At 39.3% G+C, this 14,308-nt stretch overlaps 1 protein-coding gene across 1 annotated transcript; it reads left to right on the forward strand.

The window, feature by feature from the left end:
- Nucleotides 1-1,639: 1,639 nt before the first annotated feature.
- On the forward strand, nt 1,640-13,469 carry dldh (dihydrolipoamide dehydrogenase). The gene is made up of 14 exons (XM_035156943.2): nt 1,640-1,774; nt 3,158-3,233; nt 4,431-4,510; nt 4,701-4,769; nt 5,529-5,598; nt 5,748-5,848; nt 5,943-6,086; nt 6,839-6,940; nt 7,130-7,320; nt 7,438-7,608; nt 8,159-8,348; nt 9,801-9,938; nt 11,237-11,326; nt 12,309-13,469. The coding sequence occupies exons 1-14, from the start codon at nt 1,736-1,738 to the stop codon at nt 12,372-12,374; spliced, it is 1,527 nt and encodes a 508-aa protein (XP_035012834.1). The 5' UTR covers nt 1,640-1,735; the 3' UTR covers nt 12,375-13,469.
- The last annotated feature ends 839 nt before the right edge of the window (nt 13,470-14,308 follow it).

A 14,308-nucleotide genomic window follows, 5' to 3' on the forward strand; every position in this document is an offset into this window, starting at 1 on the left:
AAATGACCCAAAAGAGACGACAGAAGATTATGGAGATCATACGTTCAGTGGAGCTCTGTAAGACAAGTGCAGACAGAGAAATAGAAGAAGGTGTTCAGGTCTTCACGGCTTCAAGCTTCTTGATACTGAGCTGAACTGGCAGTACACAGTAGATGTGACACTTGATCCTGATATAGTACAACCCATATTCTCCCACCAGTTTGAAGGGGGTAGATCACCCTCAGCCCCACTGATGGTTACTGGTCTGTTTGTTTAGAGAGGCAAGATAGGCATTTTGCCAGTGGTGAAGCAGAAGTCCCTCTCTCTCTGAAGTCAAAGCCTGAGAAGGTGGGGGTGTTTGTGGATTATGAGGAGGGCCTGATTTCCTTCTATGACGTTCACACTGCTGCTCTTATCTACTCCTTTGTTGGCTGCTCCTTCACTGGTAAACTTTCCCCATTTTTTTTTCTGTCCGAATGACGGTGTTGTAGTCCACAACCAATTCATGCACCCTGTACTGGCCAGAATTTAATTCCACAACTGCAGAAAATTGCAGAATCTCTTAAATGAGCCTGATTATTTTCATCAAAATCCATGTGTTATTCCCTGTGGAATCAGTGAAAATGTTGAAAAACAGGGCCAACATTGACAGGGCCGGCCCTGCCATGTGCACATGGTTATCTCCTGGTTACTGTTCTTATTTCTGTTTTACTGTTTTACCTTCCTCTTCCTTATCATATAATATCAAATTACACAGTGTATTGTGATTTAATGCAATGTAAGGTTTTGTTATGTGATGCGTTTGAAGAGAAAAACAGTGACAGCTGAAGACGCCCTCTAGTGGAGTTTACAACCAGTGTGTAAACTGCAATGAGTACCACACAACTGCATCAGACACTGAGATTCAACACAATCATTTGTTATATGCATTGCCTTTTTGTCTGTTTTGACTTGTTTAAAAACTGAATGCAAATGAAAATGTAAATGTCACCAATAAATAAAAACATTAAAACAATCTTTTTCTCAGTGTAGAGGTAAGATGAAGATTTAAAGCTTTCCACCTTCTTCTCATGCTCAGTGTACGATGGAGACTTGGAGAGCCTTTGGTTTTATTTTTTGTATCAACAAGAAGAAAGTCATAATATTACAAGAATAAAGTCGTAATTTAACAGGAATAAAGAATCTTGTTTTTTTAGAAAACAAGCTTGTAGGAGAACCCATGCATACCAAGGTTTCACTCCTTCTGCCTTCTGGATCAAATTTATTCTCATACAAATCTATCCTCAAAATCTCAGATTTTTACCATTTAAGTGGTCGTAATACTACAATGCATTATTCACGTATAGTACATTTTTTATCTCATGCGTCTTAACTTTGTTTCTTTTATTGGATCTTCCTCTCACACAGTTTTTACTTTTGTATCCTTACACCTGTTGCTTTGCCTTTGAGCACATTGGCTCAACTCCTGCTGTTTTTAACTTGCTATATAAATGAATCTGACTTGACAAGAGACTGTACTGCAGAGTGAATACATGACGGGTGATTTCTTTAATTTACTAGTAAATGGTTTTTTTTCAAAGTGTTAGGTTTGGACCATAGATAGACTATAATAGATTTGGACCCCTCGCAGTAACCTACGTCATTCGGAGGCGACAGACCGTGTTTTTTGTGCAGTGGTATTGCGCCTGCGCAGTGTGAGGAGTCCTTCACACTCGGCCTGCTGTAGGTGACAGATCGGGGCAGCAACACCAACAACATGCAGAGCTGGACTCAGTTGTACCGCTCGCTGGCCACGGTGAGTGTGGACCTTGCTTACCCACTAACCAGCGTATGTTGTCCCGGTTGGACAGACTGGTGTCACTGGCTGCTAGTTTACGGGAATACTGGTGTTTTCACATCTGACGCCCGGGCCTAGCCAGTGGGCCAGCTAGCTAGCTGTGGTCCGGTGAAGTCATACGGAGAGGACGCAACACCAGACTCCACTAGGCGAACCTGCAATTCACAGTAGTTTGGGTTATGCTGAAAAAAAAGCTGTCACTGAATATGAAACTGTTATGATGGCCAATTTTATAAATGTTTCTTCTACAGTTCGGCGTGAATGATACAGGCGCAAAGGTCCTTAGTTAGAAATAAGCATGCCTTTTGAAATGAAAAACACGGAAAGAAGGAGGTCAAGTTAGATAGTGCATACTGCGAACACATGATCAACACATTGAGATAAGTGATGTTTGTGTGCTGGCATACGCACATAGTTTTACAATAACGCTACTGACAAGTAGATGTAGCAAACCGATGTTTTGATTTATTTCCCTACATGTCACGTTAGCACGCTAAGCTAGTTAGCAGCGGTTACCTAGCTCCTGACGCAGAAGCCTCACAACTGTACGAAGTAATCATCTGTTTTATAACTATTAGTTTGACAAGTCGTATCCACCATCACAGTCACTCGTACTCTTCTTGCTGACTGCGCAACAAGTCTAAAGTGACGAACAGCTCCCACCTACTACAGCTCTAAGCAAATAGTTTAGTACTTATTTGAAATAGGAGACTCTAACCCCACAACTAACACACATACAATCCTTTCTCCAAATGTTGATGCTTCTCCGTACATGTCCTGTAAAAGTCAAAAATGTCCGTGGCACGTGTAAAGTTTGGTTGTCCGATAATATGAGTCCCTTTTTTCACTTTACCTTCTTCTAACCTCATCATTGTGATGCTAACTGTTTACGAGGAACTTTTTTCTTTCCAAAATCTTCCACTGTGACTTAAACACTCTGTGTAGTTGAGCAACTGATCGTAGACATTTTGGTGAAGGAAATACACAAAACAATCAGGCTAATGTCATGACGGGGAGTTCATCTGGAAAATATTGTAAGTAGATACTTGTGCCTTGAGTAGAAAAAGATGACAAACAAAGCTCTGTTCTTCTCCTAGAAGTTGAACTGGTTTAATTACTTTGACCTTGGCTGCGTTCATTCTCTATAATAAACTGCATTGCTGTTATATTGTTCTAAACATTTGATAGAACAAATGTTGTAATTTAGTTTTACTTTTACTCTGAAGTGAAATCACGTTACAGTAAAACAATTTTTTACATGCTCTAGTATACTTATGAGGTGTTTAAATTTTGGGTTGTGACACTGTTTTTCTCACTTGTTTTTTTTTTTCCTATTCACAGCGGAGCCACCAACTTCCCTGCAAACTACATGGAGCTACAGCTCTATCTGTCAGAACCTATGCTGACAAAGCAGCAAGTAAGAAATTATTACTTCATTAATGGCTTGTTCTCTTATGAACTTTAGCCTCATGTTTGATAGTTGTTTGCCCTTTAACTGACGCTGGACCTACTTATTACATCAGATCGATGGAACACATACCTGGGTATCTGTCTTTAGAATGTCTCAAAGAGCACAGAATCTAGTTTCCTCAAAATAGACACACGTCAAAAGCTTTAAATATATTAAACAAGAGTTTAGGTCAAAAAAATATCCATTTTCTTCCTTTTGTCAGGGACCAGGTTGCATTGATTAAATTAACTGTACCACTAAGAATTACTATAATGTGCAGTTTGCAAGTACTCAAAAATCCTGGTAATCATTATCGATATTGTCTGACCTGGTTAAATTTCATTCAAATATATTATTAAAAAGGTTTTAAAAGTGTAGTGGCTCCTGCAAAAACCCTGACATGTTTTAAGAAAACTTGTGTGAGTCATTACTTTTGTTATATTGAGAAGTTTTTCTCTTGGGTACAAATTAATATCAGATCTGCCACCGTCATATGGAGAAACAAAGCAAATAATAGTTGATGCCAAAAATCAAAAGGATTTAAAATCAATCATCTAAAATAGTAATGAAATAAAAGGTAACGTAAAATTGCTATTCTATGAGTATGTCAGTGTTTTATGTCACAAGTACATCCTCCATCTTGTTATAACAATGACACAACAACAGCACCTCTGCCAGTGACAGTGTGAAAGTTGATCTTTAAACTCTTTGCTGATGTTTATGTGACTGAAACTTGTGACTCCACAAACAGGAGGACTATGAGGAAGTGGACTTAGCTATTTTTCAAATCTCACAAATGCAGAATTTGACATGAAACAAACCTCACAGGAAAAAAAACATGATCGAGATTTGTAATATAAATATGAAAATGTGTATAACAAAATGAAGGAGAATTTGTTTCACTCTACTTTAATCATTTATTTATCTTTTAAATACTTTGTGGGGATTTTATTCCATTATTAATAATCAGCAGTAGAGAGATGACAGAATATTCAAGAATAAGACAAAGGCCCAGTCGGACACAAACTGGGGACGTCAGTGTAGTGTCAGTGCTTTAACTGCCAGGCTGTACAGCAAGTTTATATGTATAGAACCTTTCAACAATAAGGCAAATTCCTATTTTACTCCAAAGCGTGATAAAGTTGCTGTGTTTCCTCTCTATAGTTGATGCAGATGTCACAGTGGTGGGCTCCGGTCCAGGCGGCTACGTTGCTGCCATCAAAGCTGCACAGCTCGGCTTCAAAGTAAGACTCCTCCCCAAGAGTATTTACTGATAGAAATGCATACTATAAATTTCATTTAATGTGATATTTATTGTTATATTGTAGAAACACACTTACTGAATGCAGTTTATGGTCAATAATGCTTGTTTTCTTTGTAGTGTAGAAACATTAATGCAGATGCTGCCTCTAAAACATTTGTTTTCTTCAACAGACAGTGTGTGTGGAGAAGAATCCCACACTGGGTGGGACCTGTCTGAATGTCGGCTGCATCCCCTCAAAGGTAATAAGCTGCTTCTCTTTCTGATTGATATTGTGAAATGTGTTTGTAGTTGGAGCAGTTGAAGAGACTGCGGTGAACAAACTCTGATAATGTGATTATTTCAATGAGAACATCCCATACATCGCCATCTTCTGTTCTTCCCACTCTGTTCTCAGTTATTTAGTTGGATGCAGTATGTATCCGTCCTTATGTCTGTCCATCCAAATGTGATCTCTCAGGACCAAATTGTGAGAATTACTTCAAACTTGACACAAATGGTCACTTGGAGTCGAGGATGAATTTATGAGAATTTGGATCAAAGGTTATTGGGACCTCACAAAACATGGTTTTGTACGTAATCCAAGAATTTATGTGCAAAATGAAATTTACAAAAAAATGCCTAATGGTATAAAATTAGCAAGCAGGTCATGAGCTGACAGAGAAAAAGTTAATATAGGAGGTAAACAATAAACCACTTGTACAATTGTTGTTCTACACAATATAGTTGTAAATACTGTAGTGTGTTCGCCAACACCTCATTTCAAATAACAAGATTCCATTTGATAGCTGCTGGTCATGTGCCGCATGTACTCCATTGAATAGCACCGCTACTTACAAGTGTAATATTAGCACAACAGAATGGAGTGAGCCTAACAATCACTGGGTGCTATATTTAATTCTTTCCTGCTGGTATCCACCGCCATTTCCTGAAAAGCTGAACATAAACTACTTGACTGCATATGAATGAAAAATCTTGAGAATGATGTTTTGTGTCTGCAGGCTCTGCTGAACAACTCGCACATGTACCACTTGGCTCATGGCAAGGACTTTGAAAGCAGAGGAATCGAAAGTAAGAGGCTTCGTTGCACTTTAAAAGTAATCTGTGGATATTTAGTGCAGCTCAGTGGATTAGTTCAGATGAAAACAGAATCTCCGATTTTCCTGTTTATCGACTAATGGATAAAAAGACTAATTGTTGGAAGTCTGTGTTTATATCAGTTTCAGGCCTCTCATTGAACCTGGAGAAGATGATGGCTCAGAAGAGCGGGGCAGTCAAAGCTCTGACCGGTGGAATTGCACATCTATTCAAACAGAACAAAGTCAGACTTCTCTCCGTGTTAACAGTTCTTGTTTTGCATCTTATTCACACATCCACAGTGTTTACAGTATGATGTTGCCCCCTTCTCCCCTCAGGTGACCCATGTAAATGGTTATGGGAGGGTGACGGGTAAGAACCAGGTGACGGCCACAGCAGAAGACGGCAGCGAGCAAGTCATCAACACCAAGAACATCCTCATCGCCACTGGCTCAGAGGTCACGCCCTTCCCTGGGATCCAGGTACAGCTGAGTTTCCCTCCCGCTGAAATCTTTACAAGCAAATATGAAAGATGGAAAATATGGAAGCCAAACATTTTCAAAACCTTGATCCACTTAATGATCTAACAAAAATATAACTAGCAAGGAGGTTTAAATACATGTGGTCGTATTGTAACGTGGATGCTGTGAGACTCGCTTCGGTTCTTCACCATGATTTTATCATGAAATAAGTTCCTCTTCTGTTAATTTAGAAAAAATGTTTGCTTGTCAAAGATTTGCTGCTAAACAATAATTCTCTATATGTCACTCCTGGCAACTCATGGTTCATATAACCCATTAAGACCTAAGGCATGGAACAAAAACACACTCTAAAACCGAAGTGTTGTTTGAAATCAACCCCCCCACCTGAGGGTTTTCTGAAGAGCTGACATAATTGCCAACGTTTACATTTTATTTCTCCAGGCTAAGATAGCTAATAAACAAACATTTCCCATTATGCATTTCCCCTCTACTGCAAGTATTTCAGCATATCACGATATATTTCATTCTTTGCTTGTCTTGAAAACATTGACATTGTGAATGATTTGCACGTCTCTCTGGTTCTAAGACACGCATACACGTATGTCATATTCTGGCTTAATGCGTTAAATCATCAGCAGATGCCAAGTCTAACTGACTGCTGAGTATTCACTTAAAATGTATATGGGGGAAAAAAGATGTTGAAGGCTGTTAAAACATGTTAAGTCTTGTGTTTTTTTTGTTTGTTTCTTCAGATTGATGAGGAGATCGTTGTGTCATCAACAGGAGCTTTGTCCCTGAAGAAAGTGCCCGACGAGCTGATTGTGATTGGAGCTGGAGTCATTGGAGTGGAGCTGGTCAGTCTCACCTTAGTCTCATTCACCAAGAAACACATTTATGTGTTAGATATTGACTGTGTGATCTAGAATAAAAAAGAATTGTAGCTGAAGAGATCCTCATAGCACCAACATCTCATGTCCTCTTTAGTTTGGAGCACTTGAATCTGTCCTCTTAGTAACATAAATGTTTGACCTCCTGTACTTTAGGGTTCAGTGTGGCAGCGTCTTGGCTCGAAGGTCACAGCGGTAGAGTTCCTTGGACATGTTGGCGGCATGGGCATTGACATGGAGATCTCCAAGAACTTCCAGCGTATTCTACAGAAGCAGGGCCTCAAGTTCAAGCTCGGCACCAAAGTCATGGGAGCCACCAAAAGGCCCGATGGGAAGATCGATGTGGCGTCAGTAAAACACTTCTGAAGCTATGGACTTTTGAAATGTTGACACTAAGGAAAGTGTCAATATTTGTGTGCAGCACCAGTTTGTAACAGAACTTGTTGATGTATTTGATGTTGCAGAGTGGAGGCGGCAGCCGGGGGGAAGAATGAGACGCTGACGTGTGACGTGTTGCTGGTCTGTGTCGGCAGACGACCTTTCACGCAGAACCTCGGTCTGGATACTGTTGGCCTCGAGGTGGACAACAGGGGGCGCATCCCTGTCAACAACCGCTTCCAGACCAAAGTACCCAGGTATCTCCAAGCTTAGACTGACTCATGTAAACAAATAGTTGTCTGTGGGAGGTGGCCCGACCTGTTGGCATGTCTCAAACCAAATATTATTTATACAGCTTAGTGATGATCTGAAAAGGTATCGTCCAACTGATACAGGAGAAGAAACTGGTCTTACAGGCCACTTAGAAAGTTACAGTTTACTAAATCCAACAATTCATTTTGACTGACATTTGTTTTTTAACATTTAAGATAAGAATCCCTAAAATTTGGTGTCAATGTGTCTCTCCTACTCTCACATCATATCCAACCCATATCTAAAAAACGGTAAAAATGTAGCAAAGTCTTAATATCAAGCTGAAGATGGATAAGCAAAAAATAATTTGAATCTTAATCACATAAATTATTTTAAAAGCTTTTCTTCCACCAATAAAATAAAATTAGGATTTTATCATTCATTCTTATTTGATACCTGATACATTTATAATGCTTTGATTAGAAGCTGCTACATATCGGATGTAAAGTTTTTAAAGTAAAACAAGACGTTTCTGTGACTGTTTTCTCCCCTCAGTATTTATGCAATTGGTGATGTGATCGCCGGACCAATGTTGGCCCACAAGGCTGAAGACGAGGGCGTCATCTGTATTGAGGGCATAGCCGGCGGCGCAGTGCACATCGACTACAACTGTGTTCCCTCTGTGATCTACACACATCCTGAGGTGTCCTGGGTGGGCAAGACAGAGGAGCAGCTCAAAGAGGAGGTGAGAGTAAGGGGGTGATGATTATTAAGAGGGTGATACTAATTAATGTAGATAAGGAATTATAAAACAATTACAAAATAAATTAACATGACTGGAGGCATTTTCATAATGTTTGATCAAACAAAACTTTTTATGTCTCGTCATTGTTTAATTTAAAACTGCAGTAACTGAGTTTTTTTTGGAGCAGCAGAAACAATATGAACTTGTTATGAAACTTGTTGTTTCCACATCCAGCAGTGACAGAGCAACATGACCATTAATTTCCTGTGGCGTTAAAGTCCACCCGATAAATCTGAGTCCACAAATACATCTGTTTCCAATCTCCACCACTTCCTGGGGGAAGTCTTTGACTCTCTAGCTGCTAAATGCTCCTCTATGTTAACCAGCAGGCAGTGGATAGTGGGTTTCCAGAGGCTTTTCTCAGAAAACAGCCGTGAGATTGAACCAGAACAGTAAAGCTGTGGCCCTGACAGATAAACAATCCATTCATCAATCAATCAAACTTTATTTATATAGCACCTTTCATGCAGGTTAGTGCAACTCAAAGTGCTTCACATATGATTGACAATATGATAATAAGTCAGACATTTGAGAGGAAAAAAAAGAAGCAAGAAAAGAAACGATTTAAACAATTAGACAGTAAAATGGTGATAAAATGAAGTAAATTAATAAATCGAAAAATAAAAATGAGCTGAAAATCACTGTAGAGCTCCATAGAGCAAGTAGCTGCAGATTAAGCTGATCATTCTGTGCAAGTTCGTCACGACCACAGACAGATACAAATAGTGGAGTGAATCTTTGCAGCAAAGATTTTTTAAAGCAGTTTAAATCCATTATCTATGAAGTTTATCCTTTGAGTGTCACATGGGGAGCTGGAGCCAATCTCAGCTGACATTGGGTGAGTGGGGGGCAGGTCCTGGACAGATCGTAGGGTTTAAATATAAATTCCAAAGTGGCAGAAACAGGAAATAGTTGGGTGGTAATTGCATGTTAAGCACACCACTGCCGACACCACCATGCCGCTCCCATCTTCATCTCATTAAATTGTTTGTGGTTAAACTGAGCCATTTCTCAATCTGCATTTGTCATTCACAATGTCAGCCACATGAGGCTTTCCTCACATTTGACATCACCAGTCCACTAGAAAGCCTTAATGAAGAATACAAATGATCAATGGGAAGGTGCAAAACTAACAAATACCAGCCTCTATATGTGTACGTATAATGAAACATTCCAGACCAAAAATGTACATCTCAATATCGAGTTTCTGTTGTTGTCTGAGCGGCATGCCCAGCAGTGTTTTACTATCTCCGTTGCTCATTGTGGGAACTGTGGGGTTTCTCTGTAATATTGTAAGTAAATTGTAAAGTGCCTTGGGATAATGTATATCATGATTTGTCACGATACAAGTTGCATCAAATTGAAATCGAGTCTTCCTCCTCTGCTCCTCAGGGCATTCCATACAGAGTTGGCAAGTTCCCCTTCGCAGCCAACAGCCGAGCCAAAACCATCGGTGACACTGATGGCCTGGTGAAGATCCTCAGCCACAAGGAGACAGACAGGATGATGGGAGCGCACATCATTGGACCTGTAAGAGCTGCATCCCACACCAGACACATGACCTATCCTGTATGAGAGGTGTTAACCTGTGTTAACCCTTAAAGACCTAAAGTGCTGAATAGAAACGCACTCTAAAACTAAGTGTCGTTTGAAGAGAACCCCCTAAAACCTGAGGGTTTTCTGAAGAGTGGACAAACGTGCCAATGTTCACAAAAACTTAGTTTCTCAGCCTCTGAAGCAGATAGTGACATGGAATAAAAAACATTTGGCAGCTTATACATTTGGCTTTCATTGTCAACAATTGCCTTTTCCCTAAACTTCATGAACATTTTTTAAATAACCAATAAACATGGCAAACTCACAGAGATCCCCCTCTTCTTCCACCTTAAACACGTTTTTTAACAACTGAGCCTTGATCAACAGACACATCGTCTGGGTCTGAATCTTCATCATTGTGATTTTCATCGTTGTTTTCATCAATGAAACGCTGCTGTACTCAATATTACTTCTGTCGCTTTAATTGTCAGCCCTTCTCTGAAATGCTACTTTATAAACTCTTTTGCTGGTTAAGAGAGCTAGTGATCAAACAAACTACATATTATGTATTTCAACATATCATAATGTATTTCATCAGCCACATGTCTTTAAAAATATTGAGCCTGGCCCTTATTTCTATGTTTTTGGGTGCTTTATTAAAGAGGAAGATCCTTTTGTTGAACCACAAACAGCTGCTACATCACTCAGTTCAAAGCCACATGACTCCAATGCCAAAATAGTCATGTTGCTTGGCAGAACATGAGAGTTGCTGTTTTACCAAGGCCTCAACTGTTAGGATTAGTGACTAATATGGCCCAGTTGGAAGGAGGCTTGTTTTATGTGTGAGTCAAAGGATGTATCCTGGTTGAAAATGACTCCAGGGTTCCTTACAGTAGATTAAGAGGCCAAGAAAGAAGCCATCCAAACTATCATTACAGGTCGAATACAGACTTTCCTGCTAACATTCAAATTTGTCCTTGTTAACATAAACAAACTGGAATGATCTAAGTACGACTTAAACCAGCCTCATGCTGATCCTCTAATCCCAATAACATGTTCCAGTCTCTGTAATAAAGCCTTGTGATCCGTGGTGTCACTCCCAGGAGTGTTGTTTCTGTGCCATGATGTTCATCTAAATACTGACTGACGATTTTCACACGAATAATCACATAAATGTAATGAAGATTTTTAGGAATACACAGGAGGTTGGATATAGTTTGATAGATGGTTAAACATCTGGGTTAAGAGTAGCTTGGTAAGCAGTGGTTGAATATTGGTGTGTTTTCTTGCAGGGAGCAGGAGAGATTATCAATGAAGCTGCTTTGGCCATGGAGTACGGAGCTTCCTGTGAGGACGTTGCCAGAGTCTGCCACGCCCATCCCGTATGTTACATGCACACACACACACACACACACACACACACACACACACACACACACACACACACACACACACACACACACACACACACACACAGAGGTTCACCAGAATATCAGACACATTGGCTGCTGGAAATGAATAAAATGCACAGTTTCTTGTCATGTCAGGCTCAATATTTGTGTTGAGATATCAAGTTGTAAAACAGTAACATCCTTCAATGTAAGATCGGAGGCACTTAACACAATGGTCATGTAAAGTTTTAACTTCAACTTGATTTCATATAACTTTCCAGACACATGTTAAAACATCAGTCAAACCAGCATTTCTTTTAATGCAACTGGATGGTAAAATATCAGATAATGGTTAAAGGTGTCTGACATCCTTTCCTAAAGCTGAAGGGGGTATCTTCACTTAACTTGATATTTAACAGTGTGTCCAAAACTCACTAAAAAATATTTAGTTATTAATCTCATGAGACAAAGAAAAGGAGCAGATCCTCACAGATGAGAGGCTGAAATGTGGGAGGATTTTTCCCCCTTTTGTTTGGGAAAAAAAGCTTGTATTAAAATAGCTGTCAGTAGATATCCTTTTCACTGACTCATTGATTAATAAAATAATTATTTGCGCTGCATAGTTCAACCTTAATGATAAGTAGTAAATCATAATTTAATAATTAGCTTATAAAACATCAGAATAATAAAGTTGTAAGCAAGTGGTGAAGTGTGACTGTAACGTGACAGTATTTGTCCAGTGTAACTGGTCAAATGGAGATTCATTAACTGTTTATACAGGAAATATAACATGCATTGATAAACACTTAATTTGCTTTCAACTACATAATAGCCTGTTCTAAATTTTCAAGAACAGAACAAAGCATCACAAATATACCCATAACAGTTATATATCATAACAAATCAAATCTCTCTTCTCCTGCCTCCTCCCCCTCCCCCTCACCCCCTCCTCACTCTGGCCATCCTCCTGCAGACGGTGTCGGAGGCCTTCAGAGAAGCAAACTTGGCCGCTTCCTTCGGCAAAGCCATCAACTTCTAATCTGCCGGCCTGAAGTCGCCGCACCTTCAGTGTACATAACAGAGGAGAGACTGAGTCCAAACCTTCATCCAACCCACCACCATCCTCTGTGTTCATCAACACTGTACCACATTTAGTTCTTATGTTATTTAAATGTTCTCAGTAAAAAAATAAAGAGGGCTTGGGCAGTAAATAAACAGTGACTGCACATCAGTCTTTCTGTTTTACAAACGCATCATTTGAAAGAGAGTATTATGCAGCTATTTAAGGGATAAAGAGATATAGAAACTATGTTGGTGGGGTGGCTGTGGGTTCTCTTGTAAAGGAAGAGTGGGATGTTTATGTTTTTTCCTTTTTTTTGCAGTACGAAACACAATACAAACATAATAGCATCAGGACAGGAAGCTGAAGCCGCTCAAGATCCACAGATTCAAGTTGGCACAGTCACACATATGCAAATGCAAAACCAATATCGCAGGTCAAAGTTCACCAAAGTTGAACTCCACATGAAGCAAATGTTTTATTCACCCCCTCACTTGCTCTGATATTAGGTGAACATGATGTGAAGGGTTGCCACTGATGCATTCGCACACGTGTGACTGTGTCCTTAAAGGAGAAGGCCATACCTGAAGCTGCTCTGTGTGGGTGAAAACTTGACACCATGTTGTGCACCTGACCCCTGCCCCAGCTGCGGATTCAACCCTGGATTATCCAAATATAGTATGAAGTATGAAGTCCACTTTAGTGATTGAGGGTCATCATTTGAGGGAATAGAGTCATTTGATGTTCAGTTATTGGATTAAAGGAATTAAATAATACCATTTAATGATACATCATCAGTGCTTGTCCCTGTTCTGTCTTGCACTCCAGAACAACTTGGTCTTAATTCATTAGTTTGGTTTAAGACACAGACACATGCTGAAACTTTTGTCCCTGCGGAGCAGAATAACAGCAGATATCTGTGTAACTGAGCGGACGTAAGCTTTCCATGTCAATATAAATTCACTTTGGTAAAGGAGCTGGTCATAGTTGCTGGGAAACCTGTTCTTGCTTATCTGCCCACTACAACCAATAAATGCAATATCCATGAAATAAAATAAAGTGTTTAACATTTAATGATGACTTTCATTTAAGGCCTCTTCACACAAACAGGTCAGCAGCTGTGTCATTGAACCACATGTAAAAGAAATGTTCACAGCTCCCCATGTAACAGTCTGATTTACTCTATAATGAGGAATGCAGTGATATATCACTGTTTAATTATTTCATCCCTGTCAATTATAGTTTAGGATCCCAAAAATTGAATGAGCTGTATTCTTTCTTGTCTTTTTTTTTTTTTTACATATTTTTATCAGTTTTTTATTTTTATTTTGCTGATAGTAATAATAGTTAAGCTCTACATCCAGAGTTGTGCAGTCCTAGCCATACATCATAGTAGGAGCATAATCAGTTTAAGTGAACCAATTTATATGTATTACAAATGTTACCTTAATACATATACATTTTTTTAAACTTTTACTTATCAGTTGTTTCCTTAGCGATGCTGCGTGCACCTGACGGTGTTTATACAATAAAACTAAAAAGCATGAAAAAACTGCCACCATTCCTCTGTCCTGTTAGTGGAGTATTTTTATTCATATAACAATTAATCACAATGCTCTTCTTAACTAAATGGACTTGTACACAATAAGACTATCCTACCTGGACTTATTGTATAAAGTAAACATACTGAAACATAACATTGTAAACAGTTACAATCTGTGCATACACACTACATACATTTGTATATATTTTTTTCATGTAACACTAACGCTGAACACATTTAACACATTTCCCAGAGTCCCTGCCTGAGTCCTGACAGTCTTTGAGGTAGTGAGGTCTAATAACCTGGGGACCAGACCTGACCTGACCCGCTTCACCACATCCTTTCTTGGTGCATGTACCAAATTCCTTGT

The sequence above is a fragment of the Hippoglossus stenolepis genome, chromosome 5, assembly GCF_022539355.2.
Source record: "Hippoglossus stenolepis isolate QCI-W04-F060 chromosome 5, HSTE1.2, whole genome shotgun sequence".
Lineage (NCBI taxonomy): Eukaryota > Metazoa > Chordata > Actinopteri > Pleuronectiformes > Pleuronectidae > Hippoglossus > Hippoglossus stenolepis.

Coding starts and splice junctions, on each gene's coding strand:
- dldh (XM_035156943.2), top strand. CDS start 1,736: ATGCAGAGCTGGACTCAGTTGTACCGCTCGCTGGCCACG. Junction 5,599..5,747: donor TGAAAGCAGAGGAATCGAAA/GTAAGAGGCTTC, acceptor TGTTTATATCAG/TTTCAGGCCTCTCATTGAAC. Junction 6,087..6,838: donor CGCCCTTCCCTGGGATCCAG/GTACAGCTGAGT, acceptor TTGTTTCTTCAG/ATTGATGAGGAGATCGTTGT.